General features: G+C 40.7%; 1 protein-coding gene and 1 non-coding gene across 2 annotated transcripts in view; both read left to right on the forward strand.

The window, feature by feature from the left end:
* tmeff2a (transmembrane protein with EGF-like and two follistatin-like domains 2a) overlaps positions 1 to 14,714 on the forward strand; it is a 102,094-nt gene extending 87,380 nt beyond the window's left edge. Inside the window, exons 6-10 of the mRNA XM_010739604.3 lie at positions 3,416 to 3,564; positions 6,236 to 6,292; positions 6,547 to 6,667; positions 11,354 to 11,512; positions 14,105 to 14,714. Coding sequence (XP_010737906.1) covers positions 3,416 to 3,564; positions 6,236 to 6,292; positions 6,547 to 6,667; positions 11,354 to 11,512; positions 14,105 to 14,201 — 583 coding nt within the window. The 3' untranslated portion in view covers positions 14,202 to 14,714. The remainder of the gene's footprint in view (positions 1 to 3,415; positions 3,565 to 6,235; positions 6,293 to 6,546; positions 6,668 to 11,353; positions 11,513 to 14,104) is intronic.
* A 2,862-nt stretch (positions 14,715 to 17,576) lies between these two features.
* trnas-aga (transfer RNA serine (anticodon AGA)) lies at positions 17,577 to 17,658 on the forward strand. Its single transcript has one exon. It is a non-coding gene; the product is annotated as a tRNA-Ser (tRNA).
* The last annotated feature ends 603 nt before the right edge of the window (positions 17,659 to 18,261 follow it).

Below are 18,261 nucleotides of genomic sequence, written 5' to 3' on the forward strand. Positions count from 1 at the left end.
CAGTCAGTGGATATGTTGGCCTCAGCTGCTCTCTGGTTTTGTGTGTCTGTGTGTATGTGTGTGTGTGTGAGTGTTTACATGTGTGTAAAGTGCCCTTTTCAGTTGAGAGCCAGCAGACAGTCTGAGTCTGGGGGCAGGTGGGGAGGGCCGGGGGGGGCGGTGGGGCTTTGATGCAAGGGAAATAATCGCAGGGAACTAATCAATACAACACATCCTGCTACGAAAGTACACACATGTCCCACACACTCTGATATGTACAGTGCACACATTCACGCACCGCTAACTTTCGTTCAGCACCTTTACGCCTGTCTACCAATCTCCAAAGAATGTGTGAAGCAATGATTTGGTTGGTATGTGTGAGAGAAAAGAGAGAAACAAGGTTTTTCCACAAAGCGATTGTTGTCTCGTCCATATGTGGCTGTTTGTGCACGCCTGTCTGCGGGTGTTCGTGTGTGTGTTTGTGTGTGTGTGCGAGTAGCATGAGGATGTGTTGACGCACTGCAGTCTAGTGGTATAGTGCCTAATGTGGAGAAAGTGAGAGGCCTCATTAAAAATGTATGAAGACCAGACATCAGCCACCGACCAACAGCAGCCTCTCGGGATGGACCGAGACTCTGAAAGCTCTTCTACGATGGATGGCTGTGTGAACATGCACATGTGTGCAGTGTTAAACTCATGCTTTATACTCCATATACATTGGTGGATGTGTGGAAATGTCCTTTTAGTTCAGAGGCTCTTAAGATTTTGCTTTGATTTTTAGTTCTTCTCGCTGCCTCCTTTCATGCTAAAACTATTCTCATTTAGATACCTTTCATGATAACGCAGACACTTTAATTGTAAGCCTAATCTTGTCTTGAGGGTGGCTGTTTCAAAATTAGACTCTGTGTTTTCTAATCTTTAAAGGTTAACCCAAAGTGCAGACTTTTTTTTTTTCTCACTTGCCTCTTGTGATATCTAGCTAATGCAGATAATTTGGGCTTTACCGAACTCTCTAGTGGGCTATCTTGCCTCCACCTGATGGAAGTTTTCCTCTAAGAGGATTTGACACTTGCCTTGATACATAATCCAACACAAATAATACGAATGCCAAAATTTGTATCAACACTATGAGATTCAAAAAAGCCAATTCAGCACAATACAGTTAAGCTATAATTGGACTAAAAGAGATCATTATTTCCTCAACTGTTATATCAAGTATTGAATCAGAAATACCGGAGAAAGTGATGACTGCTGCTCCACAAACAACAGTAAACATATAGGTAGTGATACACTGGAAACTTTGTTTGCTGAAATGCTGCCAAATGGGTATTGTTTACTTCGACGTAGGTCAAATTCTGTATTTATGACAATGCTATACGGGCACATGTCCTTGTAAATAAAGTAGCAAGATGTGTGTTTTACAATCTGAAAATTCAACTTTTCAGTGTTGTACAGCACTTTCACTTAGTTGTGTAGTTGTGTATCGATGCACTGGTATCTCTAAATCGTATACCTTTTTTTCACCCTGATTGGAAGCGAGTGAAAATTCATTTGTGGTAGGAAAATTACATGTAAATAATTCAGCAACAAAATATCTTTCCACAGACGGTGTCATGACTACTCTTGATAATAAATAGAACACGCTGTCGACGGACATTTTTGCTATTTATCCATTTCTGTTGAAACTGTTGCAGGCAGATGTGTCATAACCTCAGCGAAGAAAGCTACCCGAATGAGCAAAGATTGTCTAAGATTTAAAATGTGTTTTTAGTCATTTGGGTGAAGTGACCCTTTTAAATCGGGTCATTCATAACTGCGTTGGCTCACCTTCAGTGTCATGTGGGATTCTGGATATTGCCTTTATGCAACTATGTCTTCTCTGATGCATTACGAAGCCTTTCAGTCTTACTTTGCTGATCCATCATTACAACAGTAGCTGAGCTCTGCCACGCTTTGCTGCGCAGTGTTTCAATCAACATCAGTGTCAGCAGTACGAATCATCATGGCTGATTGTGAAGGTGTCTGTGTGTGTGTGTGTGCGTGTGTGTGTGTGTGGGCACACGTTTATGTATTGGCGGGCGCCCACGTGGGGCTGTATGCAAATGCAGCTGTAAGACAGCTGAATGCCCGTGCTTTACTGAAAGCTTGGCACCAGGGGAAAATGAAAAGACCGTAGGAATAATGACAGATTTATAATTACAGAATCTAACGTTCAGCGCTACTCAGCAGCAACTGTCTGGGGAAGCCACTCTGGGTGTAATTTTTGCTGATCAGGCCTGCCACACACTAAAGGGTCACACTACACGTATGCCTAAATACACACATACGTACATGCGCATGCACGCAGGTGTGTGTGTGTGTGTGTGTGTGTGCTTCATCTCTCTGTGATTTGTGAAGCAGAAGACACACACACACACACACACACACACACTCAAGTTTCACCGAAAATTGTGGTGCGGCAGCAAATTGCCCAGTTAATTTGTGAGAGCGAGAAGCATCAAGCAAGCGTCTGATTCACTGAGAGACGAATGCATTTCAGCCTGCTGTAAGTAACTGATTAAATATACGGAGAAGACAAAACACGGCTAATTTCAAAGCATATGGATGTAAGCGGTTATTTGGCAAGAAAACACACTTTTAATTTGATATTTTCTCAGTTATGTGAAAAAAATCTTTTTCAAACTTTAAATTGAACAACTTAAAGTAATCAGCTGCAGTAAATGCATTCATTTTACTATCAGTGATGATAATAATATGGTGGCGTGGGCCACGCTGCAGATCATTTTAGAATTTTTCAAGACGTGGTGTAATACCAGAAACTAGCTCTTCTGCAATCTTCACTGACATTTTTCGGCAAGCTGTTTTCTAGAGCGCGCTATGATGGCATTGGCTTCTAAGTTATTATTTTCCATTTAGGCTATTTTCAGTGTTATCTGAAATAAATTACACATCTGAAAGCGTGAGGACGGTGGCTGCTTTTTTTTTTGTGCTACAATTTCCTCTGCGACACTAAAATGTACAGCTCTGTTATCTGCATTTCTTTCATTATTAATAGCTTCCTGCTGTTGTAATAGTACATCATTTGTCAATCAAGCCCTCTGTGCAGACTGTCTTTCTCTCTCTCTCTCTTTTTTTTTTTTAAGTTAAATCCATTTGCTATTGTGTCAAATTGAATGTGCCAAACCCCAGACTGAACAGGATTACTATGCATGGTCCAATATCCTGACTGAGTGCAAGCTGTACTGTTTTTCCTCTCATTTTTAATCCCTGAACGAATTTCAGTCTGTGTTTCTCGCTGTCAAACACACACACATAAGTCTCTCCTGGATAAAGACGCTCTCATTTTCATTAATATTTCAGATCTCATTTATTTTACTTAACATAGCTAATGAATGAAATGTTTGGAAGTTTACAGATATGATTTCTTGTTCTGCAGGTGTGTTTGCAACATCGACTGTTCCCACATCAGTTTCAACCCGGTGTGTGCCTCAGACGGTCGTTCCTATGACAACCCCTGCCAGGTGAAGGAGGCGTCCTGTCAGAAGCAGGAGCGCATCGAGGTCAAGTACCTGGGCCACTGCCAAGGTCAGACCCACAAACACACCCCACACACTCTGTCACACCAAACACACACACACACACACAGACACACACAGGGGAAGCCGTCAAACTGTCTGGCAGGTGTTCACTTCAAGTTGAAGTGAGGCAAATGAGGCAGCTTGCAAAGCTAAATGCAGACTGGTTCTATATCTCCCTCCTGCTGCAGCTCCAACCACATTTCATTATTACAAATATTTTCGCTCAATCATATTTTGGAAAAGTGTGCAAAGATAATCCTCAAAACCCCACATAGCCTTCTCTGCTATGTATATTGATAATTTTACTGAATGCTAATCCCCCAGCTTTTTTAGTGTAGTATGTTATTATTTGGGTGCACTATTTGTAACGGCTCCAGGGATAAAGTTATTTTATTGTCTTTGTGGTTAAATCCTTAAACTGAGTCATTTTGCTAATCCACGTGGGAGTAGACAAAGGCGCAGAAGAATTAGCCTTTCTGAATATGTCTTTTTAAATTTATTTTATTTGATGTATGCTCCACCAACATCTTAATTTCTCTTTTTTATTTTGGCTCATGTAACTGAAATATCTGGCTAAAACTCATCAGGTGGAAAGACACTTATCCAGGGAGGTGTTCAGATCTCAGTTGTCAGCAGATTGTATTGTGTATGAGTACATCTGCGAGCATTTGATCGGCTCTGCATCCACCCGGGACTAATGGGACAATTGATCGAGATGTGAGAACCAATATGAAGGCTTTGAGAAGTAATGGGGAGTAAAGCAATCAGGACTAACCAGCTCTGGAACACAAATAAAAATCTGTATTTGCCTACGTTACACACTTTGGGTCAGACCACCACGATCGATCTGATCACACTTCCACACATTCTATTTCAACTGGGGAGAAAGAAATGTCATGAAACGGAGAGACTTAGACCTGTGAGAAAGTAAACTTCTTGTTCGTCGGTACTCAAAGTGGGACACTGAGATTTAGATTCCTGGTTTTTCACTGACAAAGACAACACCAATATGGATTTAGATTTAGACAGGTTTATTACATTATGTGGATGAAGGTGAACCACGATGATGTACTGTAGGAAGGACGAGGGATGAAATCAGGGTCATAGATGGATGAAGGAGTTTGGAGATGGGCCGGTGTCTGCCGGTGGCAGGAAGACGGGAGGAAACCAGGAGAGAGTTGAGACTCTGAGTGGGGGAGCCGTCTCTTTGTCGCTCTACGGATTAGATCCCCTGTGGTTTCAGGATTTAATTGTGTGTGAGAGAGAGAGAGAGAGAGAGAGAGAGAGAGAGAGAGAGAGAAGGGAAAAGGGAGATATAAAAGAAAGATAAAGAAAGAGAAAATGAAAAAGGGATGTGAAAACTGAGTCACAGAGGGAGTGAACAGATAAGGTGTGCTTAAGTACTTTAGGTGCAGAAATGGAATGAGTTCAAGGTGTGGTCCTTGTTCCTGAACCTAGTTATAAAACTTCCTAGTATATTTCCCCATGTGTCATATTACTGGAAGGTGGTTTTACATTTCTTTTTCAGGAAATAGTGTTGCTTATTTCTTTCACTCGTACCAATCTAGAACAAAAAAAAAACAGTAGTACCAAAGTACCAAAGATCTTTGATTTATGCACTTGTGGCCTGATTAAAAATCAGGTGTTGTATTATTAAGACCTCAAGATGATTTGTTATGTGCACGTGACTTCTCTTGCACGTCTGTCCGTACTGGGAGAGGGATCCCTCCTCTGTGGCTCTTCCTGAGGTTTCTTCCACCTTTTTTTCCTGTTAAAAGGTTTTTTTGTGTTTTTCCTCAAACCAAGTGTCTAAGGACAGAGGGTGTCACTCCCTGTACAGATTGTAAAGCCCTCCGAGGCAAAATGTACTTTGTGACTTTGGGCTATACAAGTTAAATTTGATTTGATTTGATTTGATTTGACATGTGGAGCATGGAGGAGTTATAGGAGGAAGGCAGAAAAGAGAAGTGTTTTGTAGCTGTAGTCTTGTGTAGTTTGTAGTCTCTCCTCTGTGAGCAGTCTTAAAATCCATTTAGTCTCATTTTTCATTTCTTAAATGGATGTCAAGACTCTCGCTTCTGATCTCACCGATTCGCTGCCTTGTTCTTTTTTTCTATTACTCTTCCTCTAGAGTCCTGCGAACAAATAAATAAGAATAATAAATTAAAAGTCACAGATCTAGGAGCATTTCCTGCCACAATTCCTGAGAAATACTTTCACAGACTCAGTTTAAGGGAATAAATTCACTGACCACTGGAAAAAAAAAAAAAAGAATCCATCGCAATAAAATGCTAATGATTGGAAGGAGATTTTGTCTAGCCATTGTGAAAAGATGAATTCAATGCAGCGTCAATAAGGTGAGCAGAAATACATTATTCCGTCTGATCTTTTCTGCCCGGCTCTGCTCCATTCTACCCTTTGTTCAGCATAATACATTAGGGGAGATGGTTCCTGACTTTTGAAGAGAATAGTCCACATTTATACACATTAACCAGACAGGCGCACACACCACATGAACCCTTTGTTGAGATGGTGATTCACATTCAACCCCTCTCTACCTGCAGCGGCGTCAGTTTTAACATGGAACCCATAATGGAGGGAGGGCTGGGGCTATAGAAGAGGTTGTGACTGACAGGTGACCTGAGATCAGTTTTAATGTGCTTTTTTGGCCTTTCCAGGCGACATCATAAATGGGAACAAAGGCGAAGATGGACACTCTGCACGGACCAACATAGGTGAGCACATTGTGCGGTGGCGGACTGCCAAATTACATGTGCTGCCAATCAAAGCTGCATCAGTCCTGACTCACTTTTGTCTGTCGCTCTCAGGCTTTTCTCTCATTTCATGCATTTTTTGTTTTCACCCTTTCTTATTCATCTCTTGCTTTCTTTTAGACATCTTTGTCTTGACAGTAAATATGTATGCACAGCCAGTCTCGGGCAAATGTACATTCAGTATTGATGGATTTTGTGTGTGTGTGTTTATGTAGACGATGATGAAGAGGATCAGCTGGCCCATGGCCTGTACACCCCCTGTCCAGATCTCTACAAAAACTACTGCGTCCACGGGGAGTGTCAGTTCCCCAGAATCCTGGCCCAGCCTTCCTGCAGGTACACACACACACACAAACACACACACACACACACACACACTGAAGCCCAAGGTGACATCCTCAGGTGACTTGCTTTGTTCACAACCAAAATATATTCATTTTACTGTCAAAGAGAAAAGTAAAGAAACCAGAAAAATATTCCCAACTAAGAAGCTGAAAGAAAGAATTTGGACTTTTTTCCTTAAAAAAATCGACTAATGATTTCACTACTGAAGTTATTTTGGCCATTTTTGCCTTTTTTAATTCAAATGTGACCAGAAGTGATAGGCAGTATGGTTTGTGTTTTATCCACCAGGACACCTTTTTTTAATTTGATCATATTTAAGAGCTCACACCAAAACATTAAAAAAATTCCACGATTTTTTAAACAAGGTGTCATTTAAGCATTGTTGGAACCAGGTTTTGTGCTTAATTAGATCATTTATTTAGCTTTAACAACTAGGTTATCATTTATTTAAGTATCAGAATAGTTCTTTTGGATCAGCTGTTCTGATGAAGAGAGACGATCATCAGCTGTGAAGCTGTCTTTGTCTAAACAGACAGATTTGATGGCTGTGAGACAGACGGGCATCAACACAAGTTTATTTTGTTTTAAAATAAAGTAGCCAAGGCACACATAATGCATTGAGTATTGATTATTGCTATAAACAAATCACACATGAAGCAAGAGGACTCATTTATTCATCACAAATTTGAATGACGCTCACTTGCGCTCTCCTTCCCTGATCTGCAGACGCCAAAACAAAGTGTGTAATGTGAGGCGGCTAATCAGTTGTAGAATTTAGCAGTTTCCAGGCAAGTGCTGAAGCCCATTTATTGTTTTTAATCAGGCTTGTTTATCTTATGCACACAAGCCAGTGTGCTGCGAGGGAGGAGTGTTTGAGATCCATCCCGCTGTGCTGTAGTAGTAGGCCGGGCTGTTGACCAGTCAAATATGCTGCGCTGCTTCAGATGAATCCCATGCTGGATTTCTCACTGCTAAATGAGTATGTTGGTGTTTCTTTCCCCACACATGATGATCTTGTTTCACAAGATTTCAGCTGGTGATTTCATCCTGAGAGAACCCACACTTTGTCATCTGTCAATGATAGTACTTGGCTGTAGTGAGTGTGAGTGTGTGTTATCAGCGAGTTCCCAGAATATTTGTATTGGGTTTTTTTAAAAACCAAAATAAATGTAACTTTTAAAATGATTTGCAAGTAATCAACACCAGCACTGCTAACAATCCTGCACCAGTACAGATGTCAGTGTCCACAGACAGTATAAAACATGGATATACGCTGTTGCCCATAAATTTGGAATAAAATATTTTTCAATATTCAAAATTATTCCAACTTTATGGACAACAGTGTGGTATCTGTCACATCACCTACAGGTTTCTGATGAGCCATATGTGAAGCTCAAAGTTTGGTGGCTTTGACTATCGCCATGTTAGCAGTCCTGCCTCCATCGCTTCTTGGTTATAATAGGCGATCTGTTAATTATGCGCAACTTTAGGCCTAAATATAATTTGAACTGGTGAGTTAAAAAATGATTTACCCTCAGTACAGTTGTCATGAATGAGGAAATTAGCTATATCGACCAAAACTTCTTAACATGGGGGCTTATTGAGATTGACTCGTTCTGTAGCCAGCCTCAAGTGGACGTTGGAGGAACTGCAGTGTCACTTCTCATTGACTTAATTTAAAATATTGATAATAATAAAAGACTAGTTGGTGAACATTGTAGCTAGAGAACCAGATATTTTCAAGTAGTGCAGGTACATAACACTACAGGACATGGTTACCACATCACAAATACTCAAATCACTTGCGGTTTTGGTTTGCAGGGTTTGCGTCGCAATAAGTATGTTAATCCAGGAAGTTACCTCATGGGATGTGCACTGACATTGTCATGTTTTGTAATCTGCTAGTAGACCCTTCTTGATATTTCCCACAAGCATTAGCAGAGATCAAAAACAGGACTAAGACAAGATTGAATATTGGATTTACATTTGTCAGGAGGCCAGAAACACAAGTTTTAAAAAAAATGCTTGTGTTTCTACTCTGTCTGTCTCCTGAATGTGTAAACAAGTAACTGTTTGGCCACACGTTAGCCACTTAGCAACTTAATACAGCGATAACATATCAGTATTATTCACAGTTTGTCATGCTATCCCCAAGAGTAAACGCAGGCCTTATATTACTTGAAACCTCGATCTAAACCTAATCCTAATTCTAATTCTAACCCTAAACCAGCTCCTTTAAGCATAAATACATTTTTATTACAACTTGTAACTCCTGTGTGCACAGTTCAGCCTGGAGGTCAGTCAGTGAACTGTGATGACTCGGTTTTCTCCTCCAAGTTGAGCTAACCTCAGGCTTTGTTTCCTGCCCTGTCAGACGTTTGTGTTTGTTTTATTAGTAAATCCCAGACCTGAGCAATGACTTTGGTGAATGCAATGTTATCTGACCAACACAAACAACGGCTAAACAAAAAGGAGAAAACTTGCATATATCCTAAAAAGAATCAAGGAGAAAGTAGAGAAAGTCCTCCATTCATACTTACATAAGCATACACTTGAACATAAACGTGCATTTTACATAAAGGCCCACCGGCCCACTCCCCACACACACAGTGGACATGTGTGCCGCTCAGGTCTGCCATCTTTTACAGCCTGATAGTGTAACAGCCAGGGGGTCCTGGTATCTCTCGCTCCCTCTGTTTCTCCCCTTTCTTTCTAACCTTGCTCGCCCCAGCTCGCCTTTCTTCTTGCATACAGAACATAGCCCAGCAGAGTTGGGTGGGGGTGTTAAATGTCTCTGCTGCCCCCTGCTGGTCACTGAAACTGTTGAGTTTGTATCCTAATGAGAAGGGAAACACAGTGGTCTCTATGGGAGTCTGTGTGTGTGTGTGTTCATGTGTGTGGAAACAGAACACAAACCCCAAACGGAACAAGGTTGCAATGTTCATCTTACACACTGTCAGGTCGAAGGGATAGGGAATGTGAAGGAGACTCTGTGCGTGTGTGTGTGTGTGTGTATATGTGTGTGTGTGTGTGTGTGTGTGTGTGTGTGTGTGTGCGCATGTTGCTACCAAACAAGGATATGCAGGTGTTGGTTGGTAACAACCTCCCCAGAGACAGGAAAAGCAGGTAAAGAAGAGGAGATGGAGAGAGAAAGAGAGATTAAAAGGGGGACCATTTTAGCTCCTCTCTGAGGACAAAGATCACCTCCATTAGTCTCTCTCTCTGTCTCTCCGTCTACATCAGAAAACACTAATTACATGTGAAAACAATGTGTGTCCACAGTTTTTTCAACTTGTAAAGAATAAAATATCCCAACAGTAGAAACATTGTTTCTTCATCATCCTCTCATGGTCAGCAGCCAACAACACTGTTGATCATAACCAACATTTGTTCAGGAGTTTCTGTGCCCCCGTCAGCACTGGGGTATCTGTCAAAACATTATTTTATGACCACAAAGACATCTGAAAGATGACAACATCTGCAGAGTTTTAGAGGTTTAGAAGGGACAGAAATTAGTCTGTACTGCCACAAATCTGCCTGTTCATTCATTCATAGATCCACCAGATAAATCAGAGGAGAAGTCCAGGATCACCAATATCAATACTAATAATGACAAAACATTGGACTTTGTTAATTGTTAATTTATTGTTAATTTCCAATTTCCAAGTTCCCTAACCTTAACTACCTGTTTGTTATTGTAACTGTCATGATGACGCACCTTAAAAAGTCCTTATTTTATTATATCCTAACCAATTTGTTTACTGTACGTCCCTAAACTTAACCAAACCTTTTCAATAACGTTGTCACATCATGAAACTAGATGTTGCACCCTGTGGTTTGTTAGATAACTGCAGACGTTTTTTCAAACAACAAAATCAGGCAGCAATTTTCACAAACTGAAAACTCACAAAATTCCTCAACCTGGGAATAAAATAAACTGACCTGGACCAGAACCAGAACCATGACTGATTGAGGACCACAGAAATGACACAACATCAAAACACAAACTCAAGAAATCTTATTTCAGCTCACACAAACTCTCCCTGACACTTCAATAAGAAGAATCTTGTGGATATAAAAACTGAAATCAACTGTGACTCCCAGGGTGCACAAAGAAATACAGATTTTCAGCTGATTTGTTGTTTTGGTAGGGCGTCAGACCAGTAAAGGTTTCTATGTATCACAGAGGACGTGGAATAAATGGACGACTTGTTGGACATAGAGTAACAGTGAGCTACACTTGATTATATATATAGTCCAACATGAGACCTTCATAGCCTCTGTAGCCCCGACAGCTATGTAGGTCACGTAGTTATGCTGTAACCCACTTAACACACAACTATAATTCCAGCTGTGGCGTGGACAGAGGTTTCTAAATGTAGCTGCTTAGTGTGAACACAGACTCCATCCTTCCCCTGCTCGCTGCAGGTCTTATCGGCCATCTGAAGAGCCATAGCACATAAAAAGCACAGTCACTACACCGTCACACGGACCCATTGTTCCACCACAGTGTCTTTACCAAACAGGTACTGACATTTCAATTAGAAACACAAAAATAAGCTGTTCTCAGTTAACCTGTCTCTCAGTGCAAATAAATGACTCTCTTTCTCTCTCTGTATGTGTGTGTGTGTGTGTGTGTGTGTGTGTGTGTGTGTGTGTGTGTGTGTGTGGTATCAGCTGTTACTCGGGTTTTAGAGGCCCCCAGTGCGACATCAAAGAGTACAACGTGCTCTACGTCGTGCCAGGCTCCGGCAAACTGCACTACGTCCTCATCGCCTCTATCATTGGAGCACTCCAGGTGGTCATCATCTGTGTGGTGGTGCTCTGCATTACCAGGTGAGTCATGACCCAACACACACACGTACACACACACACAGAGACACACACACACACACACACACACATCTCACTAATGATCCTGGGAGCGATATTTTCCATGTTGTGTGTATTTGGGATTCACAAGGGGGGGTCTGTGGAGCTCCTGAGCCTGGAGGAAAAAGCTGAAAGGTCACCTTGCTCGTACCACAGAGAGAAAGCACCGTCAGTTTCCCTGCGGACACATGTCTGAAAACATACAGCATGTGCGTACAAGCACAGATACAGAGATATCTGTGTAGGCAAGCACACACACTTGTGTTTGAACAGGCGTTTTGTATTCACAGTAGAAACCCACCCACACACACACACACACACACACACACACACATATATATATATATACATCCTGCAGCTTGTCTGCCTCCGGCTGACCTAAGCAATTTATGACATTTAATAAAAGATTTTAAAAGAGTTTTGGCCGAGACAAAACTGCTCCTCTGAGCAAAGGAGGAGGATGAGGAGGAGGGACAAAATGAGAGAGGGAGCAGTTGTAAAGTGGGGCAGGGCGAGAGGGTAAAGAGAAGATAAAGAAGGAGAGAGAGAACTATAACACTAAATACAACGACAGTAATGTTTCCCTGCTGCACCGAGATTCTCATTCATAGTCTGAAAGTATAGAAATTCTCCTTGTAAAGGTTCACAATACATAACATGGCTCTCTGTGGGGGTCAATGAGCAAATGTGTAAGTGAATGAATAAATCCATACAAACTCACATCACCTCTGTGTTCTATCTCTGTCGGACAGACTGAGTCATTCTTCATGTATTGTGTTTTATGAATGTTGCAGGAGCTGCATGTGATTTCCGCTTATTACAGAGACTTGTCATTCACTTAAAGAACACACAGGTGGAAGTGGAAAAGGTCAGCGCAATGCTTTGCCTCCTGTGTTTGACATCCTGTCACGTCTAAGAAAAAGTCTGTTCAAATGGGTTTCAAAGCATGCCATCCAAATAATTTGATTTTTTTCTACTCTAGAAAAAAAATCTTACTTCCTGCTTTGCATTCATGAGTAGCAATGAGTTTGGCCTCTCAGGCTAGATGCAGGTCACTCTGCCTAAGGATGCATTTAGACAGCAGGTTTTTCCATTCATTTGAGTTAATCAGCTAAATAAAAAGTTATTTTTATTTCCTGGTTGTTTCACTGTGGTTATCTTCAGCACACACACCCTCGCAGCAGCACCTGAGTGTCTTAGTGGTGGAGGTGGAGGTTGTTGAGCATACACAGGCTGAGAGGAAGGCCCAATTCCAATCACACCCTCCCACTACGTGCTTTGGGATGCCGACTCCTTTCCCCAGCAACAGACACAGCAACATTCATCACCATGGTGTCCAATCATCTTTCAAACAGCAATGTTTACATTCGATAACAATAAACCATTAATCTTGTTTTTCTTTTTCGGGTCATACCATTTCTTAGAGGTCTGTTACGGGGACACTAGACCATTAAGGTCCAATTCTTTCATTTAAAAACTGCTGCCCAAAATATTTCCGGAAAGGATACTATAATTACACAGAGCATTGACAAAGATGTAGGTGTATGGGCAATGACATGACACACTCATTACATCCATCACACGGTACGAATAAATAAGTCTTCACTCCACTGCATTTCATTTTTTGTGTGTAATTCTTAATCTTATTAGGTGTTTTGTTTTTTTTCCACGTTCCCTGACGTTGCACAACACAGGTAATAATGATGGGTAATCAAAGGATAATAATAATTATAACTGTATATAAAATCAACATGCTTTCTCTGGTTCTTTCCAAAGTACAACGTCTGTTTACGTCTTATATGTTGAGGGAATTCAAATCTGTAGGTATGTGGGCGTTTCCTCTGACCAGCACACTAAAGAGCTGCTGCACTTGAGTGATTTGTAAGCCTGCATCGATGCAGACTGTGTTGGAGGACTTTGTAACCCTTTGTAATGACACTTAACGTGGCTGAATACGTCAGTGATGAGGTCTAAGGGCCAGATTGGATTTTGACTGAAGACTGTAAACACGACTCAGAGCTGAAAAAAATATATATATTAACGTGGTTATAAAGTTATTGACAGTTACAAACTGAAACTCCATTAAAGAGAAGGTCGTAAGGGAGGTGATCTTCTAGGTAATAGAACATTATTTATTATAAAGTCAATATAAAAGAAACTAAACTGATGAACTAAAACAAAGCAACCTCTGATACCTCTGATTTCATTGTGTCCCCCCACGTCTGAAGCCAAGTACATTATAGAAACTGTTAACAAGAGCTGTATGTGGGACTGGATCAAATACACAAGACAACTGAGCTCTACAATACAGGACTAAAATATATCAGGCCTTCGTTATACAGACAATACTCATGAATAGATCAGTTCGTTGTTGGTTTTGGTCTTTTCATAAGATTTGTTGGCAGTAAGAAAAATATTGACTATTTCCAAACTTATCCTTTAAGAAATGATTTCAGGACTGTACTTGGCTCTATAAAAACATCAGCTTTCACAGCTGCATGACTAACCCCGACATGTTTCCTCTTCTACTCCTCCCTCACCTTCTTCCCCATACAGGAAGTGCCCGCGGACCAACAGGATCAACCGGCAGAAGCAGAACAATGTCCACTTCAGTTCAGAAAACACCATGCGCGCCTCCACTCGACTTATCTGAGCCCAGACACACCGGACAGAGTCCCCCTCCACGTTACAGAGCGCTGTGGCGTTAGATGTTCTCCCTCATAGGCCAACCCCTGAAAATTAGGATCTGCTTCCCCTCACTCCTCGCCCTCTCTTCCAGTATGAACTCTAAGAATGCCCAGGGAGGACGGTGGCACAGCAGAGACAGAGCTGGCGTGAACCGGTCAGTGACGATAACGTCGTCAGCAGTCAACACCGCCGCCCAAACCCCTTCAATTGCAGATGAAGTGTGTCTCCTTGCACCTTGTCACTTCCACCCAGGGTTTTTCTGAAAAACTGAATCATGAGGTGTTGGAGGTTGCTGAGGATACAGAATGTGTGAGTGTGTGTGTGTGCGTGCGTGTGTGTGTGTGAATGTGTATTACATGTGTGAGTTTTGGTAGAGGCGGGCTAGCCGGTGTCTGTCGTTTGTAGACGAGGGGTTAAAGCAAAATCGGGGTAGTGCAAAGCAGGGTAACGGGCTTTAAATGAGGTGTGTGTTGTGTTGTCTTGGGGGGTGGGTGGGGGGTGGTTGGGTGGGGTGGGTTCTGGGCTACACGTGATGCCTTGCACCTTGTGTTATAGGAGACCTTTGACAGAGGGCACAATGTTATTATAGAGCTCTCTGTTCGGTTGTGACGATAACGTCAGCTTCTGTATCTTGGGTTCTATTTCCAATAGTTATTACTACATTGTCTTGATGGGGTCATTTTTCTGTAAATGTAAATAAATAATTTATATCACGAAATGTAACTATGCTGTGTCTGTCTTTGTTTGTGGTGTCTGTGTGTTTGACAATCAGCTAATCTTCAACATACGTGACACACAGAAATGATATCAAAGCTTACATTCATATACATGGTGGGGTGTGATTAAAGGTCCAGCGTGTAGGATTTAGTGGCACCTCAGTCAGTCAGTCAACTTTATTGTCACAATGCCATATGTACAGGACATACAGAGAATTGACATTTTGTTTCCCTCATATATCTTCTGCAAAACAAGCAATGAACATGAAATGTAAAATATATACAAATGTAAAGAGATATAAAAAAGTATGGCAAATATAAAAAGATATAAACAGTTTAATTGTAGATGGCATACAGGAATTTGACTGTACATAGTGCAATTAACAGTAGTGCATAGTGCAGCTGGTATAAAGTAGCAGTGAAGTTGCAGATTGCAACAGACTGAATACTCTCCGACGCCTCACCATCGTCGTGTAGGCATTTAAGAAAAACTCTGGCTGTAAAGCTCACATTAAAAGCAAAAGGCTATATTTAGATCAGTGTTTGGTTTGTCTGTTCTGGGCTACTGTAGAAAAATGGCAGTTCAACATGGTGGACTCCATGGAAGAGGACCGGAGATATAAAAGGCTCATTTTAAGACAACAAAAACACAAAAAATCTTATATTTAGGTGATTATAGAGTAATGAATATTATATTCCATTCCTGCCTATACAGTAGGAGCTCCTACATGTTACACACTGGACATTTAGGCACTAACATGTCAGTATTTATGATTTATCTATCTTTCATGACTCATCTATTATTTTTAAAGTTCTGTATATAAACTTCAGTGAACCAATGAACGACGCTTGGCTCTGCCACCAGTTCGTTTAGGGCAATCCAAACTTTTCTCATCCATTGTTCCCCATTGGTGGGACGTGCTTCCAGTATCTACCAGAGCAGGGGCGTCGCTCTCTACCTTTAAAGACCTCCTGAAGATACCTCCTGTCCTCTACAACTGTCACATTACTTACTGCTGCAGTAACATGTCCTTGCTGATTGTTTCTCTTTTTTGTAAGTCATTTTGGATAAAAGCATCAGTTAAATGACTAAATATATGCTTTTATTTGTGGCAGCGGTTATCACCTAGCCCCTCACAGCAAGAAGGTTCCTGGTCTGAACCTCGGCTGTGGCCTTTCTGTGTGGAGTTTGCATGTTCTCCTGTGTGGTCTCAGTCCAAAGACATGCAGGTTAATTTGTGACTCTAAATTACTCAGGTGTGAATATGAGCGTTTGTCTCTGTGATGAACTGGTGACAGGGTGTAATCCCACCTCTTACAAATGCCAGCTGCTATTGGCTCTCCAGGAACTGATGAGGATGGGCAGCTATGGAAGATGGATGGATGTGTTCTTCTGAGTCAGACTCAGACAGTGGATGTTGCTCCTTAAATGATAAAACAAAACAAACAGCATCAGTATGGATAGATGAAGAATGAATCCAGTTTCTGAATCAAGTCATGTTTGCTTTTTCAGTAGTCAAATGTAACATTTCTGTTCATTCATATAGTTTTGAAGTATAATATTGAAGTAATTGTACACTTTTTTACTTTTACAATATGTTTATTGTCATTTTCTTGTTATAACATTTCATCAACAAAACAAAACAATACATCAGTTTGAGACTAGAAATAACCAAAACACCCACTCAACTTACACCAACATAGTCTAGAATAAAAATAAAATATAGTATATAAAATATTTCTCTATATAATTTACAATATCTTTTCAGGTAAAGCCTACATTTCTATCTTTAATGAGATTTATGTTTGGTTCCCAGAGTCGTTCAAGATCTTTCCACTTATCCACATCCTTGATGATCAATGATGGTGCATCAATAGTCTTCAGTAACTGTATGTTATTTATGTATTTCCATTTCATGTCACTACATTTCAGATTTTCATTCTGGAGCTTATAGAAGATCAAACTGCCCAAGTATTTAAAACTGGATCCACCTTGACCAACTCCAACAGTAAAACTCTGCTCACACATTAATACACCAGCAAAGGTAATTTAGTATAAACGAGTATACTGTACCGTCCATCCATTTTCTGCACAAGAATCTGAATTCTTCCTTTTCATCCATTAAAAAAAATCCAGTTTCTAAATCCACACGTACGGGCCTGTTAGTTCTGTATGCTGCTCGTCATACAGGACCAAAGATATTCATTAAAAATATGGAGAGCAGCACAACTGGTAAGTAAAACACTTTGAAGTCGTGGCATCGGATTTCATCCCACGTCCTTCTCGAATACATTCATATTTTTCTCTTTAACTTCTCACTGTTGTATATTTCTAACCGCCTTTTACCTTCTAAAGCCATTAAAGTTAATGATCACAGCTGCAATTAAAAGGTATGTGTGTTTACATTATTTACTGTATATATGTCATGCGGGCATACAAAGACAAACATCTACACTCGGCCACCAGGTGGCGCAGTGTCCAGCCCGGATTACACCTCTCCACCGCCGGCTTCAGAGAGCAAGGTGGAGCGGATTAATTAAACAGAAATGACTGTCATTCAATGACAATAACTACCGGGTTTGAAACCTTTGTTATGAATGTGTGACGTTTATTTGGATTCAGAGTTGTCGTGGCCGAGTGGTTAAGGCGATGGACTAGAAATCCATTGGGGTCTCCCCGCGCAGGTTCGAATCCTGCCGACAACGAAACGTTTTCATCTCGACATGTTAAAATAGGTCATTCATAAATACAGAAAGCGTCGAAAAGAAGAAAACAACAGGAGGTTATGTTACGCAAATTCATTTCTTTTTGGTGTTACAATAAACATAAAATGAAAAACTACAGCAGACTACATAAAAACAAGCTGTTACTCAATATTTTATTAATATTAAACATTCGATGTAGTTCAGTACTTTTTGAGTTATGAGTACTTAATTTTTTTTTTTTACATTTGATATTATTTTATGTTTTTTATTTCACAGTTTTCGCAGGAAAATCTTTGTTTTACTCTATTTACATTTTTATTTCAGTCAGTGAGTTGATTCTGACTTATGAAAAGTGCTGCATTTGTACCCAATGAAATATCAACATTTTTAAAATACATCCGTACGTTTTTAACCAGCTCTGCAATGTTATTTTATGGAGAAAAGGTTTTCTTCTTTTCCTCTGTTATCCTCCACCTGCTCCGCCTCGACTCTCTGTGATTTAAAGAGTTTCCTTCCTGTTAACTAACGTTAACGATCTGAGCTTCTTGCTGTTGGACTAGTAAGTAATATTATGTCTTGTGTTGTTGCACTTGCTTGATGTTT

Source organism: Larimichthys crocea, chromosome I (assembly GCF_000972845.2).
Source record: "Larimichthys crocea isolate SSNF chromosome I, L_crocea_2.0, whole genome shotgun sequence".
Taxonomy (NCBI): domain Eukaryota; kingdom Metazoa; phylum Chordata; class Actinopteri; family Sciaenidae; genus Larimichthys; species Larimichthys crocea.